The sequence below is a fragment of the Leucoraja erinacea genome, chromosome 12 (assembly GCF_028641065.1).
Source record: "Leucoraja erinacea ecotype New England chromosome 12, Leri_hhj_1, whole genome shotgun sequence".
Taxonomy (NCBI): domain Eukaryota; kingdom Metazoa; phylum Chordata; class Chondrichthyes; order Rajiformes; family Rajidae; genus Leucoraja; species Leucoraja erinaceus.
The window spans coordinates 56,550,375-56,577,243 of NC_073388.1; the positions used below are offsets into that span (position 1 = coordinate 56,550,375).

The 26,869-nt window shown below is 42.8% G+C and overlaps 1 protein-coding gene across 2 annotated transcripts in view; it reads left to right on the top strand.

Annotated features, from left to right (window-relative positions):
- The window catches only part of LOC129702391 (androgen receptor-like), a 215,098-nt gene that overhangs the window by 76,489 nt on the left and 111,740 nt on the right, over positions 1 to 26,869 (top strand). For both annotated transcript variants that reach the window (XM_055644168.1, XM_055644169.1), the window contains exon 3: positions 26,050 to 26,166. In XM_055644168.1, coding sequence (XP_055500143.1) covers positions 26,050 to 26,166 — 117 coding nt within the window. The remainder of the gene's footprint in view (positions 1 to 26,049; positions 26,167 to 26,869) is intronic.

Below are 26,869 nucleotides of genomic sequence, written 5' to 3' on the forward strand. Positions count from 1 at the left end.
AAAGAGGAGGGGGGGGGGGGTGAGAAAGTAGAGGGGGCAGGAGAGAGGGGGGACAGTAGAGGGGAGGGAGGGGGAGATAAGGTAGGGGGGAGAGAGGGGGGAGGGCAGAGGGACAGAGATGAGGGGGTGGTTGTGGAGGGGGGAGAAGAAGAGGAGAGGGGGAGAGGTGGAGGGTGCTGCGAAAAGCGGAGAGAGCCCGGGGAGAGAGGGAGCGAGAGAGCTTTAATATAGGGCCCGACTGTAGTAAAAAGCTCTCGGCAGCTCTCAGGAAAACAGAGCCAAGGCGTGAGCGTGCGTCGACCAAAGCTCTCGGCTGCTCTCTGGAGTTCTCGGGAAAGCCGTGCCGAGGCTAGCGTTCATCAACCTCTGAAATGCTCGAGAAGTCTTGGAAGCGCCTTCGAAAGCCGTCAGGATCTGCAGAACAGTCCACTTGCTTGTTCTTTTGAAGAACCTGGGGGGGAGGGTGGAGACGTCACACCTGGAAAAAAGTGACCAGCAGGCAGAGCGTTGAGAACTCTGCGCAGCTTGCCGCGGGGCGCAAAGACATTGTGACGTCATCCAGCTCGCTTCAGCACGTTAGACTTTAAAAAGATGTCAGATTGGTGAACAATCTGAGTGAAAAACTCAGGAAATAATGAACCAAATTTTGAGATGAGGGGGCTTTCGAGATCACGAGGCAAATCTTTAGGGGAATATATATGAAAATATATATATATAACACACGCACGCACACCACCACCACCACACCCCCCCCCCAAAAAGGCGTCCCATGCAGCAGAGGTCCACCTCCTCCAACCTCATCTATTGGATTCGCTGCTCTATGTTTCAGCTCCTCTACATCAGTGAGACAAAGTGTCGGCTTGTCAATTTCCTCGCCCAACACCTCCGCTCTGTTCATGATACCTAACCTGATCTCCCGGTGGCTCAACACTTCAACTTCCCCTCCCATTCCGAATACGACCTTTCTGTCCTGGGCTTCCTCCATGGCCAGAGTGAGGCCCACCATCAATTGGAGTAGCAGCACCTCATATTTTGCTTGGGTGGTTTACACCCCAGTGGTATGAACATGGACTTCTCCAATTTTAGGTTGTCCCTGCTTTCTACTACTTTCCCCTCCCCTTCCCAGCTTTCCCACAGCCCACTGTCTCCGCCTCTTCCTTCTCTTCTTCCCGTCACCTCCAGTTTAAATTCCATTTGGAATATTTTGGAGGACCAAGAAACCAAGAGACCCCCACACCCCCCTCCCCACACATCAGTCTGAAGAAGGGTCTTAACCCGAAACGCCACCTATTTCTTTCGCTCCATAGATGCTGCCTCACCCGCTGAGTTTCTTTAGCATTTTTGTCTAACATACAGACGTTAGTATTTTTAGCCTGTAATAACACAAATAAATGTAAGTGTTAAAAAGACCTTTATTTTTGTATATTCTGTGGATAAATAAAAGTTTGTTATTGTGAGCCGGAAACTCTTAGCCTCCTTTTCTCCATTGACACATTTATTTGTATAATGCTCTTCCATTACACTAGGTTACTTAGGAACATAACTATCACATTATAACAGAACTACCTCAAAAGTATATTTTGAGTAAGAACTTGTCTCTGTAACCTCTAAAAGTTGCCAATTGCAAACACAGTTGGAAACTGAAACAGTTTGAACAGAGAAGGATTTAATTTAATGCTGTGTGCACAAAGCACAGAAAATATAATGTTGTATCGAATTTGAGTATATAAACATATTTCACCAATAATGAACACCTATTTTGAGGGAATTGTATGCTTGACCAGGACCCTAAATTTGGATTTTTATTTTTATTATTTTTTTTTTTTTTTATTTTATTTTTATTAGACATAGACATAGACATAGAAATTAGGTGCAGGAGTAGGCCATTTGGCCCTTCGAGCCTGCACCGCCATTCAATATGATCATGGCTGATCATCCAACTCAGTATCCCGTACCTGCCTTCTCTCCATACCCCCTGATCCCCTTAGCCACAAGGGCCACATCTAACTCCCTCTTAAATATAGCCAATGGACTGGCCTCAACTACCCTCTGTGGCAGAGAGTTCCAGAGATTCACCACTCTCTGTGTGAAAAAAGTTCTTCTCATCTCGGTTTTAAAGGATTTCCCCCTTATCCTTAAGCTGTGACCCCTTGTCCTGGACTTCCCTACCATCGGGAACAATCTTCCTGCAAGTACGGTAAATTACAATACTACACAACACATATATCTTAATACATTTTTTGTACCGCTTCATTTTTTTTTTGAGCTTTAAGAAAAAGATAGAAGTAAAGAAAGTAAAGAAAGTGCGCAAGAGTCGTGGAGTGCAAGAGTTTTGGGAAAAGAAAGCCCCTTAGAAAAGAAGTTAGAGAAGGAAGTAAAGTGAGAAAGTAGACCCTAGAAAAGAAAGAAAAAGAAAATAGGAACAATCGCTCTATTATAACATTAAACTCCGCAGAAAGGGGACTACCAACCAAGTCTGTTTTTGTTGTTTTACCTCCCGTTACCAGGCCCTGATACCATTTATTTATTTATTTATTTATTTAAACTGCTATTGCACCTCATACTTGTAATAGGTCCAGAAACATAGACCACGTCTTTTGGAATTGGTCTGCTTTACCTGCTAAGAGGAATCTCATCTCTTCCAGATGTAATGTTTCAAACATATTTGATATCCACATTTTTATTGTTGGTGTGGGCGCATTTTTCCATAATTTAAGTAAAGAAGCAGACTATTATCTAAATGGTGGCCGATTGGGAAAGGGGGAGATGCAGCGAGACCTGGGTGTCATGGTACACCAGTCATTGAAGGTAGGCATGCAGGTGCAGCAGGCAGTTAAGAAAGCGAATGGTATATTAGCTTTCATTGCTAAAGGATTTGAGTATAGGAGCAGAGAGGTTCTACTGCAGTTGTACAGGGTCTTGGTGAGACCACACCTGGAGTATTGCGTACAGTTTTGGTCTCCAAATCTGAGGAAGGACATTATTGCCATAGAGGGAGTGCAGAGACGGTTCACCAGACTGATTCCTGGGATGTCAGGACTGTCTTATGAAGAAAGACTGGATAGACTTGGTTTATACTCTCTAGAATGTAGAAGATTGAGAGGGGATCTTATAGAAACTTACAAAATTCTTAAGGGGTTGGACAGGCTAGATGCAGGAAGATTGTTCCCGATGTTAGGGAAGTCCAGGACAAGGGGTCACAGCTTAAGGATAAAGGGGAAATCCTTTAAAACCGAGGTGAGAAGAACTTTTTTCACACAGAGAGTGGTGAATCTCTGGAACTCTCTGCCACAGAGGGTAGTTGAGGCCAGTTCATTGGCTATATTTAAGAGGGAGTTAGATGTGGCCCTTGTGGCTAAGGGGATCAGGGGGTATGGAGAGAAGGCAGGTACGGGATACTGAGTTGGATGATCAGCCATGATCATATTGAATGGCGGTGCAGGCTCGAAGGGCCGAATGGCCTACTCCTGCACCTAATTTCTATGTTTCTATAAGCTTTTTTTCCCATTATTAGCCCGTAATTAAATAAATTCTTCTGAAACACGTTTAGTTCAGGGTTACCTTCCGATATTCCAAAAATAATCCATTCTGGTTTTGGTACCAGTTTTATTTTGATTAATTTTGAAAAAATATCAAATATTTCATACCAGAATTTTTGGATTTTTGTACAAAAAACAAAAGAGTGCGCCATGGTAGCTTCTTGACACAGGCATTTATCACAGATTGGTGAAACATTAGGGAAGATTTTATTTAATTTAGTTTTTGAATAATATAATCTATGTAATGTTTTGAATTGGATGAGCGTATGTCGTACGTTGATCGAACATTTATGCACCTGTAGTAAATGATTATCCCAGCTCTCTTTTGAAATTTTTATAGCTAATTCTTGTTCCCAATCTCTTCTAATTCCATCTATTGTGGGTATTTCTATGTTTAAAATGATATTATATAGGTACGATATTAGATTAGCTGATTCCGCCTTTGTCTTCATTGCTTCATCCAATAAGTCGGAAGGCATAGTCTTTTGTGTGTTTTTTCAGATAATCACGAATTTGAAGATATTTAAAATATTGGTTATTTTTCAAATTATATTTCAGTTGTAGTTTTTGAAATGATAGTAATTTCCCCAATTCATACAGATCTTCGAGCGTTTTGATTCCCATTGACCTGGACCCTAAATTTGGATTTTACGTGGGGCTCAATCACTCTCTTAATTATGGCTCAGATTGTAACCTTCCAAAACTAGAATTGAAGGAACAAGAGAAACTGGGAGCACAAATTACATCTAAGGAAATAGAAGACACAATAAACACACTTAAGAATGGAAAAACACCAGGACCAGACGGATTCAGTAATGAATTTTATAAATGTTTTTACGACACAGTGACCCCACGTCTACAGAAAATGTATACATACGCTTTTAAAGAACAAACCTTACCTGAAACACTAGCAGAATCAACGATCACACTAATACTTAAAAAAGATAAAGATATAGAAGAACCAGGATCATATAGAGCTATTGCTTTGTTAAATACGGATCAAAGAATATTAGCAAAAATACTAGCTAGAAGACTGTCAATATGTCAGTAAATTAATAAATAAGGATCAAACAGGATTTATACCTAAGAGACATTCATTTAATAATCTGAGACGTCTATTTAACATAATGCACTCTCACAAACCTCAAGAACAAGAGTTATCTATCATTTTATTGGACGCAGAAAAAGCGTTTGATCAAGTAGAATAGGATTATATGATTAAAGTATTGCAAAAATTTCAAATGGGAGAGAGCTTCATCGCATGGATAAAATTATTATATAACAAACCCACGGCTAGAATATTAACTAATAATATACTATCTACGAAATTCCAATTATCAAGGGGTAATAGACAAGGATGTTCATTATCACCACTGTTATTTGCTCTGGTAATTGAACCTTTAGCTGAACAAATTAGAACACACCCGGACATTTATGGTTATAATACAAAATATTCAAATAATAAAATATCCTTATACGCAGACGATGTACTACTGTATATCACAAAACCCCAAATCAGTATACCAAACATATTAAATCTAATTGAGGACTTTGGATCTTTCTCAGGATACAGAATAAAAGTGAAATTATGTCGATAAAACCGAAAGATTCAACACATCTTTTGAAATTCCCCTTTGAAATAGCCACAGAAAAATTTAAATATTTAGGAATTGAAATCACTAGAAATTATCATGGTATGTTTAATGCCAATTATAGCCCCTTACTTAAGAAATTAAATAATCTAATTAAATTCTGGAAAACGCTTCCGATGTCTTTAATAGGTCGAATAAATGCTATAAAAATGATCTTTTTACCACAAATCCTATATTTATTTCACTCAATTCCAATATATCTTCCAAAAAGGTTTTTCAAAAAATTAGACTCAGACATTACAAACTTTATATGGGATTATAAATCCCACAGAATACAAAGAGCACACCTTAGTAAGCCAAAAGAGATGGGTGGTCTAGCGCTCCCTAACTTTATGTACTATAATTGGGCAGTAGGAGAGAGAGGACTGCGCTCTGTGTAGTACAGGAGCGACTCCCCTCTCACCAATGAATTTAAATAACAAAAATTATAATAAAAATCCAATGATACATAGTACAATTAGAACTTGGAAACAAATAAAACAGAACTTAAAATTAAGAAATCTATCTCTTCTAATGCCAATAATCAATAACCCTCCGTTTAAACCCTCAATTATAGATAAATCATTTACACAATGGGAAAGAACGGGAATCAAAACGCTCGGAGACGTGTGAATTACAACAGAAATATAATTTGAAAAATAATCAATATTTTAAATATCTTCAAATCCGTGATTATCTGAACAAATACACAAAAGACTATCATAACATGCCCCCAGACTTATTGGATGAAGCCATGAAGATAAAGGCTGAATCAGCAAATCTAATATCATACTTATATAATATTATTTTGAATATAGAAATACCTACAACTGATAGTATTAGAAGAGACTGGGAACAAGAACTAGCTATAACAATTTCAAAAGAGAGCTGGGATAAACACTATATGTGCATAAATGCTCGATCAACGTACGACATACTCTAATCCAATATAAAACATTACATAGACTATATTATTCAAAAACTAAAATAAATAAACTTTTTCCCAATGTCTCACCCATTTGTGATAAATGTCAGTCACAAGAAGCTAACATAGCGTACTCTTTTGTTTTCTGTATTAAAATTCAAAAATTCTGGAACAAAATATTTGAAATGGTCACAATATTATTTAAAACAAAACTGTTACCAAAAGCAGAATGGATCATTTTTGGAATATCGGAAGGTAACCCCGAATTAAATATGTTTCAAAAGAACTTACTTAATTATGGGCTAATAATGGGAAAAAAGCTTATACTCAAATTTTGGAAAAATGCTTCAATACCAACAATAAAAATGTGGATTTCAAACATGTTCGAAACACTACACTTGGAAGAGATGAGACTCCTCCTAGCAGGCAAAGCAGATCACTTCCAAAAGATGTGGTCTGCATTTACGGAACTATTACAAGCATAAGGTGCAATAGTAAGTTAAAATATAAAGGGTACCAGGATCTGGTAACGGGGGGGTATAAAATACATTTTTAATAAAAACACGTTTGGTATATCCTTTTTTGCGGAGTTTTGTGTTACAATAGAGCGATTGTTTTTCCTTTCTTCTTTTTTTCTTTTCTTTCTAGGGTCTTATTTCCTTTCTTTACTTCCTTCTCTAATTCCTTCCCTAAGGGGCTTTCTTCTCCCAACACTTTCCTGCACCTTCACGATTCTTGCTGGAATTACCTCTTGCTAACTGATTGCTAGGACCTCTCCTTGTTGATCAGAATTCTCTCATTTGTTCTGCAAATGGATGTCATAAAGCGACTCTTCTTATCTTATTGAGGAAATATATAATAGAACCGCTTGGATAGTGACTTTTATATAAGCTAGGTAATTTGCAAAAGTAAAGCTTAAGGTTTTCAGAAACACATATGTCCTAGAGAAATAAAGTGCAAAGAGCCACATACAGCGAATGGATGAATCAAAGCATAGAGGCGCTGATCTGAACCTGCATAGCTTGGTTTGTTGCTTTGGGGCAATTATATCGCTGGAGGAAATTGTATTTGATATGATTGTGTTGAAGTGGATTAATGAATGGGGCCTCTCCTTGGGCCAGAGGTCGTCTGCTCTTTCTCTATGGCACATTCTTGAGCTGTGAGATTTATGCTAAGTTTGAGACAGAATTCAAGGCTGAAAGATAATAGACTCTGTAATTTAGCTTTGGCTAAGTTAAATTATAATGAGATTGGGATAAAGGATGGGATGTGTGTGAAGGGGAGTAGTTGCTTGGAGAGGAAAATAATTAGATTGATGGATATGTGACCTTCCTATGTTTATAGAAAGTCGAAAAAGCAGATGTAATTCTGATGTAATGGTCTGAGGTGTGAATTTACGCTTTGTTCTGTAATATTTGTAAACTACATTGTAGTGAGATTGGAAATCCAGCTTCCAGATAGTAGGAAAGGGGCTGCAAATTAAAATGAAGTTGTATCCTTGCACCAAACACTTATTAATTAAGTTGACAGATTTACGACCCATGTATGCTTGGTTGGGAGGTGTGTGCGGGTTTTGAACTTAGAAACTGTAATTCGGCAAACTCATAATTAATGTTTTAATACATAGGTAATAGTATTTTAAACTGTGTAAAATGGTAGTGACACATGGCTTCACAGGTGTTTGTAATTTCTTAGGTGTGTTTAATTCCTTCGCTCCATCGATGCTGCCTCACCCGCTGAGTTTCTCCAGCATTTTTGTCTACCTTTGGAATTGCTCAGGTGTAATTGCCTCCTTAATGCAGGTATAAGAGAGCTCTCAGCACCTAATCTTTCCTGCAGTCTTTCCATCTTTGGAAACCTTTATTGCTGTTTTTCAACATGAGGACCAAAGTTGTGCCAATGAAAGTCAAATAAGCCATTATGTGACTGAGAAACAAGAATAAAATTGTTAAAGACTTCAGCCAAAACATTAGGCTTACCAAAATCAACTGTTTTTGAATATCATTAAGAAAAAAGAGAGCCCTGGTGAGCATACTAATCGCAAAGGGACTGGCAGGCCAAGGACGACCTCCACAGCTGATGTCAGAAGAATTCTCTCTATAATAAAGAAAAATCCCCAAACACCTGTCCGACAGATCAGAAACACTCTTCAGGAGTCAGATGCCGATTTGCCACTGACCACTGTCTGCTGAAGACTTCATGAACAGAAATACAGACGCTACACTACAAGATGCAAGCCACTGGTTATCTGCAAAATTAGGATAGCCAGGTTACGGTTTGCCAAGAAGTACGTAAAAGAGCAACCACTGTTCTGGAAAAAGGTGGACAGAAGAGACGAAGATTAACATATCAGAGTGATGGCAAGAGCAAAATATGGAGGAGAGAAGGAACTATCCAAGATCCAAAGCATACCACATCATCTGTGAAACACGGTGGGCGGGGGTGTTATGGCCAGGGCATGTATGGCTGCTGAAGGTACTGGCTCACTCATCTTCATTGATGATATACATCTGCTGATGGTAGTAGCATAATTAATTCTGAAGTGTATGGACACATCCAATCTGCTCAAGTTCAAAACCCATTGGCTGGTGGTTCATTCTACACAAAGGCAATAATCCCAAACATACTGCTAAAGCAGCAAAGAAAATTTCAAAGCTAAAAAATGGTAAATTCTTGAGTGGCCAAGTTAATCACCCGATCTGAACCCAGATGCGCATGCCTTTTATATGTTGAAGAGAAAACCGAAGGGGACTAGCCCCCAAAACAAGCATAAGGTAAAGATGACTGCAATTCAGGTCTGGCAGGGCATCACCAGAGAAGACGCCCAGCAACTGGTGATGTCCATGAATCGCAGACTTCAAGCAGTCATTGTATGCAAAGGATATGCAACAAAATACGAAACATGACTACTTTCATTTACATGACATTGCTGTGTTCTAAACATTGTGGTGCCCTGAAATGGGGGGACTATGTATAAACACTGCTGTAATTTCTACACGGTGAAACTAACATGTATAAAAATGACCTTCATTAAAATCTGACAATGTGCATTTTAACGACATGTGAATTTTTCTATTACAATTCTCACACAGAAGCAAATAAATAAATGATGAGTCTTTGTCCCAAACATTATGGAGGGCATTGTATATATGGATTTTGGATTTCAGCAAAGCATTCAACAAGGTTCCACATGGTAGGCTGCTCTGGAAGGTTAGATTGCATTGGATCCAATGAGAAATAGCTGAATGTATAGAAAATTGCTTTCATGGATAGAAGCAGAGCGTGATGGTGGAAGGTTGCTTCTCGGACTGGAGGCTAGCTGTGTGCCTCAGGGTTCAGTGCTGGCCCATCACTGTTTGTTATCTATATCAATAATTTGGATGAGAATGTACGTGGCAAGATTAGCAAGTTTGCAGATGATACAAAAGTGGATGGTATTGCAGATTGGCCTTCAGTCAGAGTGTTAAGTATAGAAGTTGGAAGGTCATGTAGCAGTTATATAAGACGTTAGTGAGACTGCATTTAGAGTATTGTGTTCAGTTCTGGGCACCATGTTATAGGAAAGATGTTGTCAAGTTGGAAAGGATGCTGAGAAGATATTCAAGGATGTTGCCAGGACTCGAGTGCCTGAGCTGTAGCGAAAGCAGGCTAGGACTCAATTCCTTGGAGCGTAGGAGGATGAGGAGTGATCTTATGGAGGTGTACCAAATCATGACAAATGGATTGGGTGGACACACAGTGTCTCTTGCCCAGAGAGGGGGAATAGAGAACTAAAGGGTGAAGGGAGAAATATTTTATAGGAATTTATAGGAGGGTGACTTTGTCATGCAAAAGGTGGTGGGTGTTAATGCCAGCGGTGATAGCCTATCGCAACGTTTAAGAAGCAATTAGACAGGTCCATGGATAGGACAGGTTTAGAGGGATATGGGCCCAACGCAGGCCAGTGTAAATAGGACATGTTGGTCAGTGTGGGCAAGTTGGGCCGAAAGGCCTATTTCCACACTGTGTGACTCAAATATATAAAAACAATGGTGAACATATTCAGAGCACATTAAACCTGAAATTGATGATTAAAAAAACCCAGAACTGGCTATTAAAAAGCAGAAAGCTGCTGAGGTGTTCCAGCTTTCAGATGACATCCCTCTCCTTCTCCCCCCTTCTCCCTCTTTTTTTTGTGTGAAGGAATGTGGAGGGGACGGTATAAATAGGTGCACATCGAGGTGAGGCAGGGGTGGAGAGCAAGAAGTGTGTATGAGGGAAGAAGCAAGAGAGGGAGGGTTACACAGTTACCTAAAATTGGAGAATTCAATTCAATGCAAATGGGTTGTAAACTACCCTAGAGGAATATGAGGTGTTGTTTCCTCCAGTTTCCACGTGGCGGAATGGAGGAGGCCCAGGACAGACAGGTCAGTTTGGTAATGGGAAGGGGAGTTAAAATGGTTAGCAACCAGGAGATCCAGCAGGCCTTGGTGGACCGAGCATGTATTCGGCAAAACAATCGCCAAGTCTACACTTGTTCTTGCCGATGTACAGGAGGCCACGCCGGATGAGGTTAGATGAGGTGCACATGAACTATGTCTGGGTCCCTGGATAGAGGTGAGGGAGGAGGTATAGGGACAGATGTTACATGTCCTGCTGTGGTAGGGGAAAAGCACCTGGGGGTAGGGTGGTTATCGCGGGAAGGGATGTGTCAACCAAGTAGTAGCGGAGGGTGTGGTTTCTGTGGAAGGCGGAAAGGGATGGAGTTGGGAAGTTGTGATTGGTGTGGGGATTACGTTGGAGGGGACAGAAATGATGCAGAATGATGTGTTGGATGCGGAGTCTGCTGGGGATGAAAGATGAACTCCATCCTTTTTGAATCTGGAAGGAGTGGGAGTGAGAACAAAATTGCGAGACACAGTGGAGACGTAGGTGAGGAATCCATTTAGTTAAATTATTTAACTTAAATGTATGGAAAAACTTTTTCTCTGAACATAAATTTAGCAACCCGTTCAATTTTGTTTTGCAATTTTGAGTAAGTAATCTATGCTATTTAATCTGACTTTAAAAAAAAGAACCTTAACCTGACTTAAGTCATTCATAAGTTCCATTCATAATCACCTCCACCACCACACTTTAGTAGAAGTAGAACCTTATTTCTGATGTGTGAAGGTTCATAAAATACTGTGCCTTTCTTATAGACAAGTTTAGAAAATCTTGATAAAGCAAAGAAAAATATGCTCCTGATTAAGAAGTCAAGTCAAGTCAAGTAAAGTTTATTTGTCACATACACATACGAGATGTGCTCGCGGACTTTTGTGCAAAAGACAAACAACAAAACAACCAAACAAATTATAAACACAATCATAACACACATATTCTTTTACATAATAAATAATAGAAGGAAAAACGTTCTGTAGAGTTAGTCCCTGGTGAGAAAGGCGTTTACAGTCCGAATTGCCTCTGGGAAGAAACTCCTTCTCAACCTCTCCGTTCTCACTGCATGGCAACGGAGGCGTTTGCCTGACCGTAGCGGCTGGAACAGTCCGTTGCAGGGGTGGAAGAGGTCTCTCATGATTTAGTTTGCTCTGGAGTTGCACCTCCTGTTGTATAGTTCCTGCAGGGTGGTGAGTGAAGTTCCTATAGTGCGTTCGGCCGAACGCACTACTCTCTGCAGAGCCTTCTTGTCCTTGGCAGAGCAATTCCCGAACCAGATGGTAATGTTCCCGGACAAGATGCTTTCCACCGCCGCTGCGTAGAAGCACTGTAGGATCCTCGGAGACACTCTGAATTTCCTCAATTGCCTGAGGTGGTAAAGGCGCTGCCTTGCCTTACTCACCAGTGCTGAGGCGTGTGATGACCATGTCATATCCTCAGAGATGTGGACTCCCAGATATTTAAAACAGTTCACCCTATCCACAGGATCCCCATTTATACTCAATGGAGTGTACGTCCTCGGATGATGTGCCCTCCTAAAGTCCATGATCAGCTCCTTCGTTTTTTTGATGTTCAAGAGGAGGCTGTTCTCCTGGCACCAGAGTGCTAGATCAGCCACCTCCTCCCGGTAGGCCTTCTCATCATTGTCTGAGATCAGGCCCACCACCACAGTGTCATCAGCAAACTTAATTATTGAATTGGAGCTGAACCTAGCCACACAGTCATGTGTGTACAGGGAGTACAATAGGGGGCTGAGGACACAACCCTGGGGCGATCCTGTGCTCAGGGTGAGGGACTTTGATGTATTCCCTCCCATCTTGACTACCTGGGGCCTGGCGGTGAGAAAGTCCAGGACCCAGGCACACAGGGAGGTGTTGAGCCCCAATTCCAGTAGCTTCCCGGCCAGTCTGGTGGGGACTATCGTGTTGAAGGCTGAACTGTAGTCTATGAACAGCATCCTCACGTAGCCCCCCTTCTGGCTGTCCAGATGGGAGAGAGCGGTGTGCAAGACCTGGGAGACCGCATCGTCCGTGGACCTGTTCGGACGGTATGCAAACTGCAACGGGTCCATGTTCCGAGGGAGGAAGGCGCAGATGTGATTCTTCACCAGCCTCTCAAAGCATTTCATGACTACCGAGGTAAGGGCCACCGGACGGTAGTCATTCAGGCAGGCTGGGGAGGCATTTTTTGGTACCGGTACAATGATGGATTTTTTGAAGCAGGCAGGGACCACGGACTTGTCCAGGGAGAGGTTGAATAATGTAGTGAGCACTGGAGCTAGCTGCGTAGCACAGGACTTGAGTACTCGCCCCGAGATGCCATCGGGGCCTGCAGCTTTTCTCGTGTTCACCCGTGTCAGTGCCCTCCTCACGTCGTGCTCGGACAGCGAGAATGTGTGCATATTCCTCCCTTCAGCTTCGTTAGCCAGCCCGCTGTCGGTATTGTCGATAGTCGGCAGACCTGGAGTGGTGTTGCCCCTCTCGAAACGAGCGTAGAAGGAGTTCAGGTCGTCAGCTAGGGAGGTGCCGGCACATGCGGGTGAGGGAGGGGTGCTTCGGTAGTTGGTTACAATCCGTAGCCCCTGCCACAGGCTTCTGGTGTCCTGCTGCTCCATGTGTAACTCCATCTTGTCCCTGTACCTTCTCTTTGCGTCCTTCACCGCCCTTCGCAGTCGGTAGGACTCTGCCTTGCAAATAGAATTACAAATAAATATATTTGTTCATGATAAGAATATTTTTGTTGGTGACTTAATGAATTCAGAGCAATCCATTTTTCGTTTTTGCTGAATTCAGAGCAATACATTGCATGGTTTAATATTTATTTTCTTAGAATTACTTTTGGAACACAAAACTGGCTGGAACTTCAATCAGACTTTTCAACGAATTATATATAATCCATCAGATGCACTCTTTACACTATTAGTAATCTAAATATGTCAAGTCAAGTTTATTCGTCACATACACATATGAGATGTGCAGTGAAATGATAAGTGGCAATGCTCGCGGACTTTGTGCAAAAAAACAAACAAACAAACCCTAACAAACTACAAACAGAATGGAACAGAATCACATATTGTTTTACATATTAAATATTGTGGGCGGAAGGAAAAAGGGAAAGAAAAAACAGCAATTTTTAAAAAAGCAGTAGAGTGGTACAGTAAAGTTAGTCCCTGGTGAGATAGGAGTTTACAGTCCTAATGGCCTCTGGAAAGAAACTCCTTCTCAACCTCTCCGTTCTCACAGCATGGCAACGGAGGTGTTTGCCTGAACGGAGCAGCTGGAACAGTCCATTGCAGGGGTGGAAGGGATCTCCCATAATCTTATTGGCTCTGGAGTTGCACCTCCTGATGTATAGTTCCTGCAGAGGGGCGCGTGAAGTTCCCATAGTGCGTTCGGCCGAACGCACTACTCTCTGCAGAGCCTTCTTGTCCTGGGCAGAGCAATTCCCAAACCAGATTGTAATATTGCCGGACAAGATGCTTTCCACAGCCGCTGAGTAGAAGCACTGGAGGATCCTCGGAGACACTATGAATTTTCTCAATTGCCTGAGGTGGTAAAGGCGTTGCCTTGCCTTACTCACAAGTGCTGTGGCGTGTGATGTCCATGTCATATCCTCAGATATGTAAATACATTGTCAGCATTTATATTCTCTTCAAGAAATGTGGGAAAGTATAATCTTGTCGTTTGGGTTTTGTATGTCAACTTGAATTAGAAAATAGTTTTAAAATAAATATGTTTTGAAAAGTTACATTCGTTTTTGTTACAATCAATTTATTATTTACGCCCCAGGTGTGATGCAATTGTGCAGTTCCTGCTGCACAAGCAGTGGTTAAGTTACTGTGAAAAAGTTACTTATCTTAACTACTAAACCAGGTTCGCTTCTTAATAAACAGACACCACACAAACTGTTTGGTAGACCAGTTCAAAACTTTACTTAACATCGGCCGATGGAAGGGAGGGAGAACTCCAGTCAAGTGACCAACACAGACACTTGACTGTCCTCAGCCACCTTCTCTGAACAACAGAATTACATTGCTTTAAATAGTTTTTTTTCCCCCTTAGCACATTCCACAGACATTAGTCATGGTCAGAGGTACAGGAAAAGGTTTCCACAGAATGCATCACATCAAACCTTTTGTTTACATGGTACAAGATATACTAAAAACATTGTATATCTTCTTTGTCACTTGGTCCCTCATAAACATAGGTCATTTGTTTACAAAGATGTGACTGGCTATTTCTCTCTTCCTTTATTGCCTCCTCCCCATAAACATTGGTCATTTGGTTTATGGCATCTTACTTTCAAAGATATCTCTCTAGCTCCTTCTCTCTGCCTGTCACTTGGGAGACAATGTTATAGGATTTATTATCTCACACACCCGCAACCTAAGGCAAGCCTAATTTGACACTAAATATAAGCTGTAAGCTAGCCCAGAAACCAATTTAATATCTTCTTATATTTTTACTAAAACTTGGCTTCATCAACTGGACTTACAGCAAGAGCTTCAAACTCATGAATTTGAACCTCACACTGGCAGCCTGGGAATTTAAATTCAAGTAATTAAATTAAACAAGGATGGTGGTAGGTGATGGTGGAACGTTGAGGGAATACATGAAGAACCCCGCTTACGACGCATGCGTGTCATCCTTCAAAGCAGCGGTGTGAGGTCACAGATACACTATAATGACCTAAGATAGTAAGATTATTAAAGAGATACCAGTTTAAGATATGACCATATGAGGGTGGGAGCGGAGGGCACGTATTCCCTCAACGTTCCTCCTCATAAAATAAAGATCAAACTTCAAACTGGTAAGTTCTCGTTTAATCTTACTATTTTACTTCGGAGTCACGTGAGTGACTACGTGAAGATTTCAAAGCTGTGACCCCATGCCGTGGAACGAGTCCATGCTTCACAACTGCCTTGGTAGTTTGGGAGAAACTGTTACTGATATTCAAGAAATACATTCATACCAATTTTTTAAAACGTAAATGATAAATAATATTTATTAAATCAAATCATAAACCTTGTAAGTTTCAGGTATAAATTATATAGAACTTAAAATTTTCCCCTGAAAACATTCCTTCATTCCTAACTGGTTTGTTGTAAAATCTGTCAAATCTGATGACCATCCTGCAGTCCTGAGGATTTGGTCCATCGGTACCTCAAGGCGATTAGCTGCCGATGTAGCTGCAACCCTGGTGGAGTGAGATTTGAATACATTAGTGTCCACTCCCGCCTGTATTAAGCCATATCTCAGCCACCGCGAAATGGTCTGTCGAGACTCTATGGTACGGCTTCTTATGGCTGATCAAAAGAGCCTTTTCATTGCCTCTGATAGCCCTTGTTCTGTCAATATATAACACAATGTGTTTCACTACACAGAGGCGTTCGTCCTCCGGATAGCCTATGAATTCTATGACCTGACCCGCTGATCCTGGTCTATTTTGCTTAATAAGGTCCTGGATCACAAATATCAAACTTCCTGTCGCCACAGTCAAGCTATCCAATCTTAATTTCTGCAATGACTGGACTCTTTGCGTTGTGACCAGCGCCATTAGCATTACCATTTTCATAGTGAGTTTGTTCAGAGTTAAAGCTGTAGCCGGTGACCAATTCCTTAGCATGGTTAGGACCACACTCACATCCCAGATTTGGCTGTATCTAGACCTTGGTGGGTTGGTGTTAAAGATGCCTCGTAACAGTTTTATTACTAGAGGATGTGAGCCCACAGCCTGTCTTTCTGTGCCTTGCCATAAATAACTCGACAATGCACTTCTAGCACTATTCACCGTGCTGTAACTGAGTCCTTCATAGTGCAGGCTGGTGAGAAATTCTAGCACAGCTGGAACATCCATCTTCCTGTGGTCCAGATTGTTATTCTGGCAGTACTTAGTCCATTTCTTAATATGACATAAATACTGTTTTTGAGTCGAAGTTCTCTGTGCTGCTGTGATCATGTCCACAGTTCTATCAGATAGACCCATATCCCGAAGCGGTCTTTCAGAGTCTACAAACCAATACATTCAGATATTTATGGCAAGGATGGCTATCCTGAGTCACTGGATGCACAAGCAACTGAGGACTATGTCTATGCATAAATGAACCATTTCCCCCAGTGCAGCGAGAATGCATCTGTAGCTTCTGCCCCAGGATCTGGTTCCCATGATATATACCTTGGAAATTGATGATTTAACCTGGATGCAAAAAGATCAATATCCGTTATTCCACACTTTGCTGTGAATTCAGCAAATATCGTTCTATCTAACATCCATTCCGTATTTTCATTAAATTTTCGTGACCTGGCGTCTGCCACTAAATTAAGTATCCCTGGTAGATACGTAGCCGATAACCAAATATTCCTTTGGATGCACCATTGCCAAATAGAGTTTGCCAACTCATCACAGGATGTTGATATAGTTCCACCCATATGATTTATATATGCCACCACCGTGGTATTATCTGTCTGCAATCTAACATGATGGTGTTTCATTCCCGAGCAATAAGATTTTAGACCATAAAACGCACTCAACATTTCTAAGTAATTTATACCCTTAGTGTTAAGTAGGTTAGTTTCTTGTATATTCCATCTCCCTCCACAGCTCGAGATGGTATCCGTTGCACCCCAACCAATTGCACTGGCATCTGTTTGCAATACCATACATGGGTTTAGAATAACTATTGGGTTGGAGCTATACTTAACATTGTGTTCCCACCATTGTAGTTCTTTTATGGCTTCTATTGTTAGCTCCATTGGCCTATCAAAATGGCCTCTATTATTTTTGAGTGCTCTAATTTTTTCTCTCTGTAAATTTTGGTAATGTAATCGTCCAAATTGAATGGCAGGAAACGTAGCTACAATTTTCCCAATAATCCTGGCTACCCGTCTGATGGATGGTTTAAAGGTATTAATAAGCTCTGTGCAATCCTTTTGTAACTCCGTAGCTTTCCCTATAGGTAAAGTCACTAACATATCAAGTGTGTTAATGGTGAACCCTAAGTAATCAATATTAGTAGATGGTGTTAATTTTGACTTAATTGGATGGATAATGAATCCCAGATGTTCCAACAATTGTTTTGTGGCAACCACTGCCTGACTAGCCAATTCATAAGTTTTCCCCACAATAAAGATATCATCCAAATATGCCATTACTCTACAGTTTTGTTGTCTAAGCAATGCCAAAGCTGGTTTAAGAATTTTTGTAAATAATCTAGGGGCTGACGTTAGCCCGTTTGGTAGTGCCTTGTATTGCCAAAGCTGTCCCATCCAGTTAAATTTCAAAAACCGCCTGTGTTCACCTCTGATGGGTACCGTATAGTAAGCATCTTGAAGATCAATACTTGCCATAAAGTAGCCCGCTAAAACTAACTCTGTAGCAGTGTTAAAAGTATCCATTTTAAAATGAACATATTGCACAAAATTGTTAAGCGTTGATAAATCAATAATAATACGGCAACCCCCATCTTTCTTATGTCTAATAAATATGTTTGAGACAAATTCCTGTTGTTCATGTTTGGTCATTTCAATTACTCCTTTAGTGAACAACCTTTGTAGTTTTATGTGAGCTTTAGCTTGTTCTAATTTGGTAAGCATGTATATTCTGTCCGGTGTATGTTGTACTGGAGGGTTTCGTATGTGTATAAACTCTATCAGATATCCCTTAATACTGCTAAGGATATATCTGTCCATAGTTAAATTACACCATGCTTCCAAATGAAATTGCAACCTCCCTCCAACTTCCGTGCTCCTTATTAATTCTGGAGGCACAGACCCACCTACCTCCATGGTTATCGGTGGAAATTTAGTTACTTTCTTGGTTTCAACCGTGGTTGCGGAGGGCCTTGAGGTTGAGGGTGGGGTAGATGTTGAAGCGGAGGCTTGCGCATTTTCCACTTTGGGCGTCCCGGGCCAACCCCTAAAAAAGGACGCTGCTGCTGGTTACCTCTGGCCTCTCTCCAATTTCTCGTACTATAAGTATAAGTACTACCTTTTTTAGGAGGCCCATAAGGTTGATATCGTTTGCCAAGTTATCCTTTGGCTGTTCTGATTAGGCCCAAAGTCTTGGCCTCCTCTTCCAAATCTTTGACCTGTTTCGACAGGTCACCCCCAAACAACAGGGTTTGGGGTTTTATAGCTTTTTGCTTGCACAGGATTGCAAACTTTGGATCCAGAGCTAGCTGAATAGCCCCCTTCCTAATATTATTAAGTTCAAATTGAACGTTGCAAAAATGCGCTATAGCATCTTTATGGTCATTCGTCATGTCTACGTTCTCTAGCGTACGGGCCAAGGCTGTTATGCCCGCCGAGAGACCTTTCAGAGCGTTTTGAATTTTTATATCCTGACTCCTGATTGCCTGACCAACGTGTCTCCAAATACTTTGGTTAACACTGGCCACATTCAGAGCCCCACAATTTCCCGGAGGTAAATGTCTTGCCAACACCTCAGCAAAGGTATTGGCTTGCAGGTGATGTGTAGACATGTACTCAATGCTGGCAGCCATCCTGGCCTCTAGATCTTTGCCAGTCTGTTCTTGCTGAAAGTATTGCCCCACCATGTCCAGCAACTTGGTTTCCTCGTCCTCCATATGGGAATGTGGCTCCATCTCTAGTTCAGAGTCTGACACAGGCAGCCCTTCAACACCCTCTTCCGAGGAGGATGAAATGTCAAGCAGCCCTTTATGGTGTTTAAGAAGGAACTGCAGATGCTGGAGAATCGAAGGTACACAAAAAAGCTGGAGAAACTCAGCGGGTGCAGCAGCATCTATGGAGCGAAGGAAATAGGCAACGTTTCGGGCCGAAACCCTTCTTCAGACTGATCGGGGGCGGGGACAAGAAAGGAAAAAGGAGGAGGAGCCCGAAAGCTGGGGGATGGGAGGAGCCAGCAGGGGGACTGAGGAAGGGGAGGAGACAGCAAGGACTAACAAAATTGGGAGAATTCGATGTTCATGCCCCCAGGATGCAGACTCCCCAAACGGAATATGAGGTGCTGTTCCTCCAATTTCCGGTGCTGCTCGCTGTGGCCCTTTATGGTAATCTGCTGAGGGACTTACACCTTTGCCACTGTGGCTATCGTCCATATTCTGGAGCCTGCCACTCTGGAGAAGTTCCTCCAACAACCCCTCCAGCCGACTTACGTGCTCTCGGGCACTAGTCGCACGCGGTTTTTGCCGCAGCCGGTCCTCATGCCTACGGGCACTGGTCGCTCCCGGCCGCCCCATATAATTATGCCGTTGCTCGCAGTCCCGGTACTCCCTGGCACTTGTCGCTGACGGCCGAACATGCCGCAGCCACTCGTACCGGTTTCCCAGCTCCGCAAAAGTGGCCGCTGCTGGCTGCGCTATATCCTGCAGCTGCTCATCCTTACTCCGGTATAGGTAAGTATTATCCAGAGGCTTCTCCACATCACTTTCGCAGTGATGTACTTTGCGCCTTGCCTTCCCGCCCGGTCTAGGATTTCTTTTTCCCGGCGCGGGGTTTAAATCCGGCACAGCTGATGTCTCCATACAAGTTGCCTGTGCCGGCGACTGCTGCTGCAGGGCCCCGGCACCTTCGCCCCTGACGTCCTGCAGCTTCTTTACAGCCTTTCTACGCGTTGCTCTGTCCATTTCCTACACAGGATGAAATGCAGAGTCACTTACCTGCCGTCCGTCGGCTTTTTCAGTTCTCCCGTTCAAGGGGACGTCCTCCCCAGGTGCGACGCGTTCAATGCGTGTATGCGATATGACATATGCGTCGTAAGCGGGGTTCTTCACGTAGTCACTCACATGACTCCGAAGTAAAATTATAATATAGTATCTCAACTCATTTTACACATTGCAATTAATGCAATTTCTATTTTTTTTTCCACTTCCAAACAAAAATGTGGTTGGATTATTCAGCATATGATCAACCTGTGTCAATAAATCCTGGACCATGGTAACATATATGCTTAACCATGCACACTTCAGATTGATGCAAACAAGGTTTCTGTGAAGGACCGAAAATTATCATGACATGGCCATAGCATGGGTCATTATTGCTATTGGTACAGAAACACTCTCGCTTCCCACATAATTTATCCGCAACAAAATATACAGGTTGCAAGGAAATTTTTTTTTTTTTTTTTTTAAATTTTATTAGAAGTTAATACAGCACAAAACAGTACAGTGGCACTTTTAATACCGTAATCCATTCTATGTACAACCTCTAGTTTTATGTTATAAGAAGGAAGTAAGCAGGACAAGAAAAAGAAAACAATAGAAAGGGGAAAAAGTGGAAAAATAGATGGTAGAGAGTAGAAAAACGTGAAGTGTGTATATAAAAAATAAAAAAAGGAAGAGAGAAAGTGGAAAGTAGAAATAGAAGAGAAGGCCCCTTAAAAGAGAATTTTTCAAATCTGTATTCGGAGATACAAGATACAAGATACAAGATACATTTAATTGTCATTTGGACCCCTTGAGGTCCAAACGAAATGCCGTTTCTGCAGCCATACATTACAAACAAATAGACCCAAGACACAACATCACAACATAATTTACATAAACATCCATCACATCATAGTGATGGAAGGCCAAAAACACTTATCTCTCCACTGCACTCTCCCCCCCCACGATGTCAGAGTCAAAGTCAAAGCCCCCGGCTGGCGATGGCGATTGTCCCGCGGCCATTAAAGCCACGCCGGGTGATGCGAGGTCGCACACCGGGTCTTGCTGTTAGAGCCCCCGGCGTGCGCTCGCAGAGTCCCGAGGCCATTCCAAGCCTCGCGGGGTGGTGCTGTAAAGGCCCCGCTCCAGGAGCTCTTCAACCCCGCAACTCGGGCGGGGGAAGTCGCCGTTGCGAGAGCCCTGAAAAGCAGTCTCCCTCCAGGGAGCCGCGGGCTCCCGGTGCCACCGTCCACAGACCTGCCGTTGGAGCCTCCGACTCTCCGGTAGCAGCAGCAGCAGCAGCAGCATCAGCGCTCCTCCACCGCTCCACCCGCTCCGGACTCGGCCAGCCCCGCGACGGCGACGGTGAGTCGTAGCACCAGAGTCCCCGGCTTCTTCCTGTTGGAGGCCGCTCCTCGTTGCGGCCCCAACGACAACGGAAACCCAACGAAAAAAGGTCGGGTCTCCAGTGCAGGGAGAGATTTAAAAAGTTTCCCCACCCCTCCCTCCCCACCCCCACCCCCCCACACACACACCCCAACAAAAAATAACAAAAACTACATTAAAACACAAACAAAAAATAATAAACCGCGGACAGACTGCAGAGGCCGCTGCTGACGAGAGTCGCGCCGCCCACTAGATGTAGATCTATCCGCGTCATGAACTGAAATCAGCAATCCTTACGGTACCGCTGCATCACATGATTCCAAAAAGTCGATGAAAGGAGACCAACTCCTTAAGAATTGGTCATATTTATCTATTAGTCGGAGTCTCATTTCTTCAAGGCGTGCTATGTCCATCATATTCCTAATCCACATTTTAACAGTTGGTGTGGTTGTATTTTTCCAAAATTTAAGTATCAATTTCTTTCCAATTATTAACCCATAATTAAAAAAAACATTTTGATCTTTATTTAAATTGGTATCTTCTCCTATTATTCCAAATATAATCCATTCTGTTTTGGGTTCTATTCTTGACTTGAAAATCTTTGTAAATATATCAAATATATCACTCCAAAATTTATTCAACTTTGTACATCCTACAAATGAGTGTGTTATATTAGCGTTTTGAAACAAACATTTATCGCATCTGGGAGGGACGTTTGGATAAAATTTATTCAACCTCGTTTTTGAATAATATAGTCTATGTAATAATTTGAATTGAATTAAATTATGTCTTGCATTAATAGAACAGTTATGTGTATTCATCAAATACTTTTCCCATCTATCCTTCGAGATCTTTATCATTAGCTCTTGTTCCCAATCTTCCCTTAATGCTTCTGTTGAGGGTGATTCTCTATTTAATATATTATTATAAAAGTATGATATTATTTTTTGTGAATCAGCCTTAATATTCATTGCTTCTTCTAAAGGATCTAAAAATATAGTTTGAAATCTATGTGTATATTTCTTCATAAAGTCACATACCTGTATATATTTAAAATATTGATTATCCTTCAATTTAAATTTTAATTTTAATTGTTGAAATGATAACAGTTTGCCCATTTCATACATATCCCCTACTTTCCTAATCCCCAGTCTATCCCATTGTTGATATGTGTTGTCGATGAGAGAAGGTTTGAATGCGGGGTTGTTCAATAGTGGGGTTAGTACTGATAAATTATTTAATTTCAAGGATACTTTTATTTGTTTCCAAATTCTTATTATATTGTGAATAATTGGGTTCTTCTTATATATTATACTATTCAATTTTATATTTTTGTTGCAAGGAAATTTCTAAAGGCATTTTATGATAATAGCTGTTAAAATCGACTATACCCATCTGACAGGTTAAACATTACACTAACTTACAAGAGATGACCAAAGGACATAACTGCATCAAATGTTCTTTTGGTAATATATTTAAAGGTTTTCAAAACGCCACATTACCGGACATTCAGATTAGATGTATGTGTTGTGAACAGCAATGAAGATACCCAGTTTGTATGCACCAGATTTAAAAAAAATGTGTTGATAAACGCTGTTTCCATCATTCCCATTTCAGAACTGAAATATCTCCTGACCAAATTTGTGATGTATATGACCGACTGTAGAAGTAAAACCTGGATAAATCTAACGTAAAGTTGTGAAAGTTGCTCATTAAATAACTGCAGTACTGACTCCATATTAAGAGCATTGATTTGCCGTTAAAATAAATGTTGTAATAAAGTGTCAGGGATAGGGAATAGGGAACAATCAGCCATGATCACAACGAATGGCGGTGCTGGCTCGAAGGGCAGAATGGCTTCCTCCTGCACCTATTTTCTATGTTTCCATGAATAAAAACACATTTGATTGCATTCCGTTATCAAACATAGTCAATGTTCGCTCTGAAGACATTTCCAACAAAATAGGGTCGAGCGGGGGGGGGGGGGGGGGGGGGGGGGGGGGGGGGGGGGGGGGGGGGGGGGGGGGGGGGGGTGTGTGAATCAGTGCGGGATGGGTAGATGGCGGGGGAGGGGGGGTTGAGAAGGCAATCGATGCGGAATGGATGGATTGAGGCAGGTGAATTAGTGCATGTTGGTTGGAGTAGGTAAAATTGTGAGGGGAGAGCGCGGGGGATTTCAGTGGCGATCAGTACGGGATGGATGGGGGGGGATCAGTACAGGATGGATGGGGGGGATCATTACAGGACAAATGGGGGGATCAGTACAGGATGAATGGGAGTGTCAGTACAGGATGAATGACGGTAGACAAAAATGCTGGAGAAACGCAGCGGGTGAGGCAGCATCTATGAGGCAATGTTTCGGGTCGAGACCCTTCTTCAGACTGACCCGCCCATTCTTCTTGAATGGGGGGATCAGTATAGGTTGGATGGGGGGGGGGGGGGACAGCGCAGGATGAATGGGGGGGATCAGCACTGGATGAATGGGAGGGTCAGTACAGTGTAGATCAGAGGGTCTGTGCAGAATTAATGGGGGGATCACTACAGGGTGAATGGGGGGATCACTACAGGATGAATGGGAGGTTCGCTACAGGATGAATGGGGGATCAGTAGAGGATGAATGAGGGGTTCAGTACAGGACGAATGGGGGGTTCAGTAAAAGATGAATGGGGGACCACTACAGGATGGATGGGGGGGGGGGGATTGGTGCAGTGCAGGATAAATGGAGGGGGGTCAGTACGCGATGAATGGGTGGATCAGTACAGGATGGATGGGTGAAGCTGTGCAGGATGGATGGGAAGGGGGGGTCAGTACAGGATGAATTGGGGGACCAGTGTAGGATGGATTGGGAGTGGCAGGAGAATCAATGCAAGGTGGATAGGGTGATCAGTGCAGGATGAATAGATGGGGGGAGGGGAGCACAGGGGATGTCAGTGAGGACTGAATAGAGGTGGGAATGGGGACCAGTGCAGGTTGGAGAGGAGGGGTCTCATGATAAGGGGCGTGGAGGGGGGCGTACATGGGAGAGAGATAGAGGGGTGGAGGTGGAGAGGAAGGAAAGTCATCGCTCCTCGGGACAACACAGGCATTATCGCCCCGCTGCCTTGGCTGTCCCTGACCACCGCCAAGTGTCGTCAGCCAACAGGAAGGTACGGTGCTCCCGACGGCAGAAGGAGGCCTCGGCGTGTGGGAGGGTTTGTTTTGAAATCGGTTATCGCCGTTGGCAGAGTGGCAAGCAGCGCCCGCTATCAGGGCGGGCGAGGGGTGGGAGGAGGAGGTGGAGCTGCTGTCGTCGCCGCTGCCGCTGTGCAGGGCCCGTCATTCCCTCCAACCCTCCGTCACCCCGCACTTAGTATCTTTGCCCTGCACTACAGCCGTCGTGGCTGCCGACACGAAACGTCACATACCTTTTCTCCAGAGATGTTGCGTGACCCCTGAGTTACTCCAGTTTTTTGTTTTTACTTCGATATAAACTAGTATCTGCAGTGCCAAGCCAGGCAAAATGACTCGGCATTTAGGTTGCCCATCGGCACTTTGGGTGGCCATTGGCACCCAGGCAACCGCTAGTTTCGAGCCCTGCTTTAGTTTAGTTATTATTCTCATGCGTACTGAGTTGCACTGAAAAGCTTGTTCAGCTTGCTATCCAATCATGCTATACATGAGTACAATCACATACAAATAAAAGAATGAAACAATTGTAAATAAGATCCTGTTCTGTGGCAGCACATAAAGAGCTGTTACATTCCTGAGCCCTGCACTGACATCGCCATGTCCCACTTCCCAAACTGACCATGAAACTTGAGGACTTTTCCAAGACCATGGGAGATGACCTCACGGACTGTTCACAGCCACCAACATTCCACTTCAGGTTCCACAGTTGACACCAATGCCAGAGGTCAAAGGCTGTTTCCGATTTGACCTGTGCCACTTCACTCACCGTAAATCCTTACACGGGTACTCAAAGATTCTTTTTGGAAATTAACATCAATTGTGCAGCAATCCAGCTCAGATAATAGACAATAGGTGCAGGTTTAGGCCTTTCGAGCCAGCAACGCCATTCAATGTGATCATGGTTAATGATCCACAATCAGTACTCAGATCCTGCCTTCTCCCCATATCCCCTGATTACGCTATCTTTAAGAGCTCTATCTAACTCCCTCTTGAAAGCATCCAGAGAACCGGCCTCCACCACCTTCTGAGGCAGACAATTCCACAGTCTCACAACTCTTTGTGTGAAAAAGTTTTTCCTCATCTCCGTTCTAAATTCTTAAACCCCTTATTCTTAAACTGAGAGGGGAAAAGTTAATGTTTCAGGTTGATAACCTAGCAGCAGGACTTCAGCCGGAATCATTAACTGCTTGACTCTTCACATACAGGTGTGGTGAATTTCCAGCATAATTGCTTTGTTTTCCACTGACAACAAATTTTCCTGCCCAGTTGTATCTTAATGTATTTTTATCACTTGTTCCCAGAGTTGTTGACTTTCATTCAAACTTTCATTTAAACTTCTCCATGTGATTTTTTCTCTCCTAGGAAAACACAAGTTTCTGTGTGCCAGCAGGAATGATTGCACTATTGATAAAGTACGGAGAAAAAACTGTCCATCATGTCGCCTGAGAAAGTGCTTTGCAGCAGGAATGACGCTTGGAGGTAAGAAGATTCATAATTTTAAATAAAAAGCTTGCGATTATTAAGAAATTATAATTAAAGTGAAGACACTTCTCCTATTTCTCACATAATTTTGGACATAAAGTGTGAATTCAAAATCCTTCATCCCTCACTTATCAGGATTAAATTCAATCTGCCACTGCTCTAGCTATCAATTTCTGGAGGGATATAGGACCAGAAGCCTAGCTGTCAAAGTTAATCCGGTTTTTGAACAACCAAGTTCTAATCTTTGGCCATGTTTGGAATGTAGGGCTCTCTGGCGAGGTTAACATTTGCTAATTATCCAGCATGGAGGGGCAAATAGGGCACTCAGCACTCCCTCCCCTCCTTCACCCTCCCTCGTCTTTCCCCTTTCCTCTTCTCTCCCACTCTCCCTCACCTCGTTCTCCCTCTCCTTTCCCCTACCCTCAGTTGCTCCCTCCCTCCCTCCATAGCCCCTCTCCTCTCCCTACCCCCCTCCTCTCCATCTTCCCTGCTCACCCACTCCTCACCTCACCTATCCCACTCCCCCAATAAACACAATGTTTAAATACCATTTCCCCTCCACCACTCCCTCCCTCACCTCAACCCCCCTCTCCTATCCCCTTATCCTCAGTCGGTGCTCCCCGAAGCCAATCAGCCCCATGTGGGGGTGGGGGGGGTGGCTTCGGCACTCCCTGGAGACAATCAATTGACCCCAACTGTG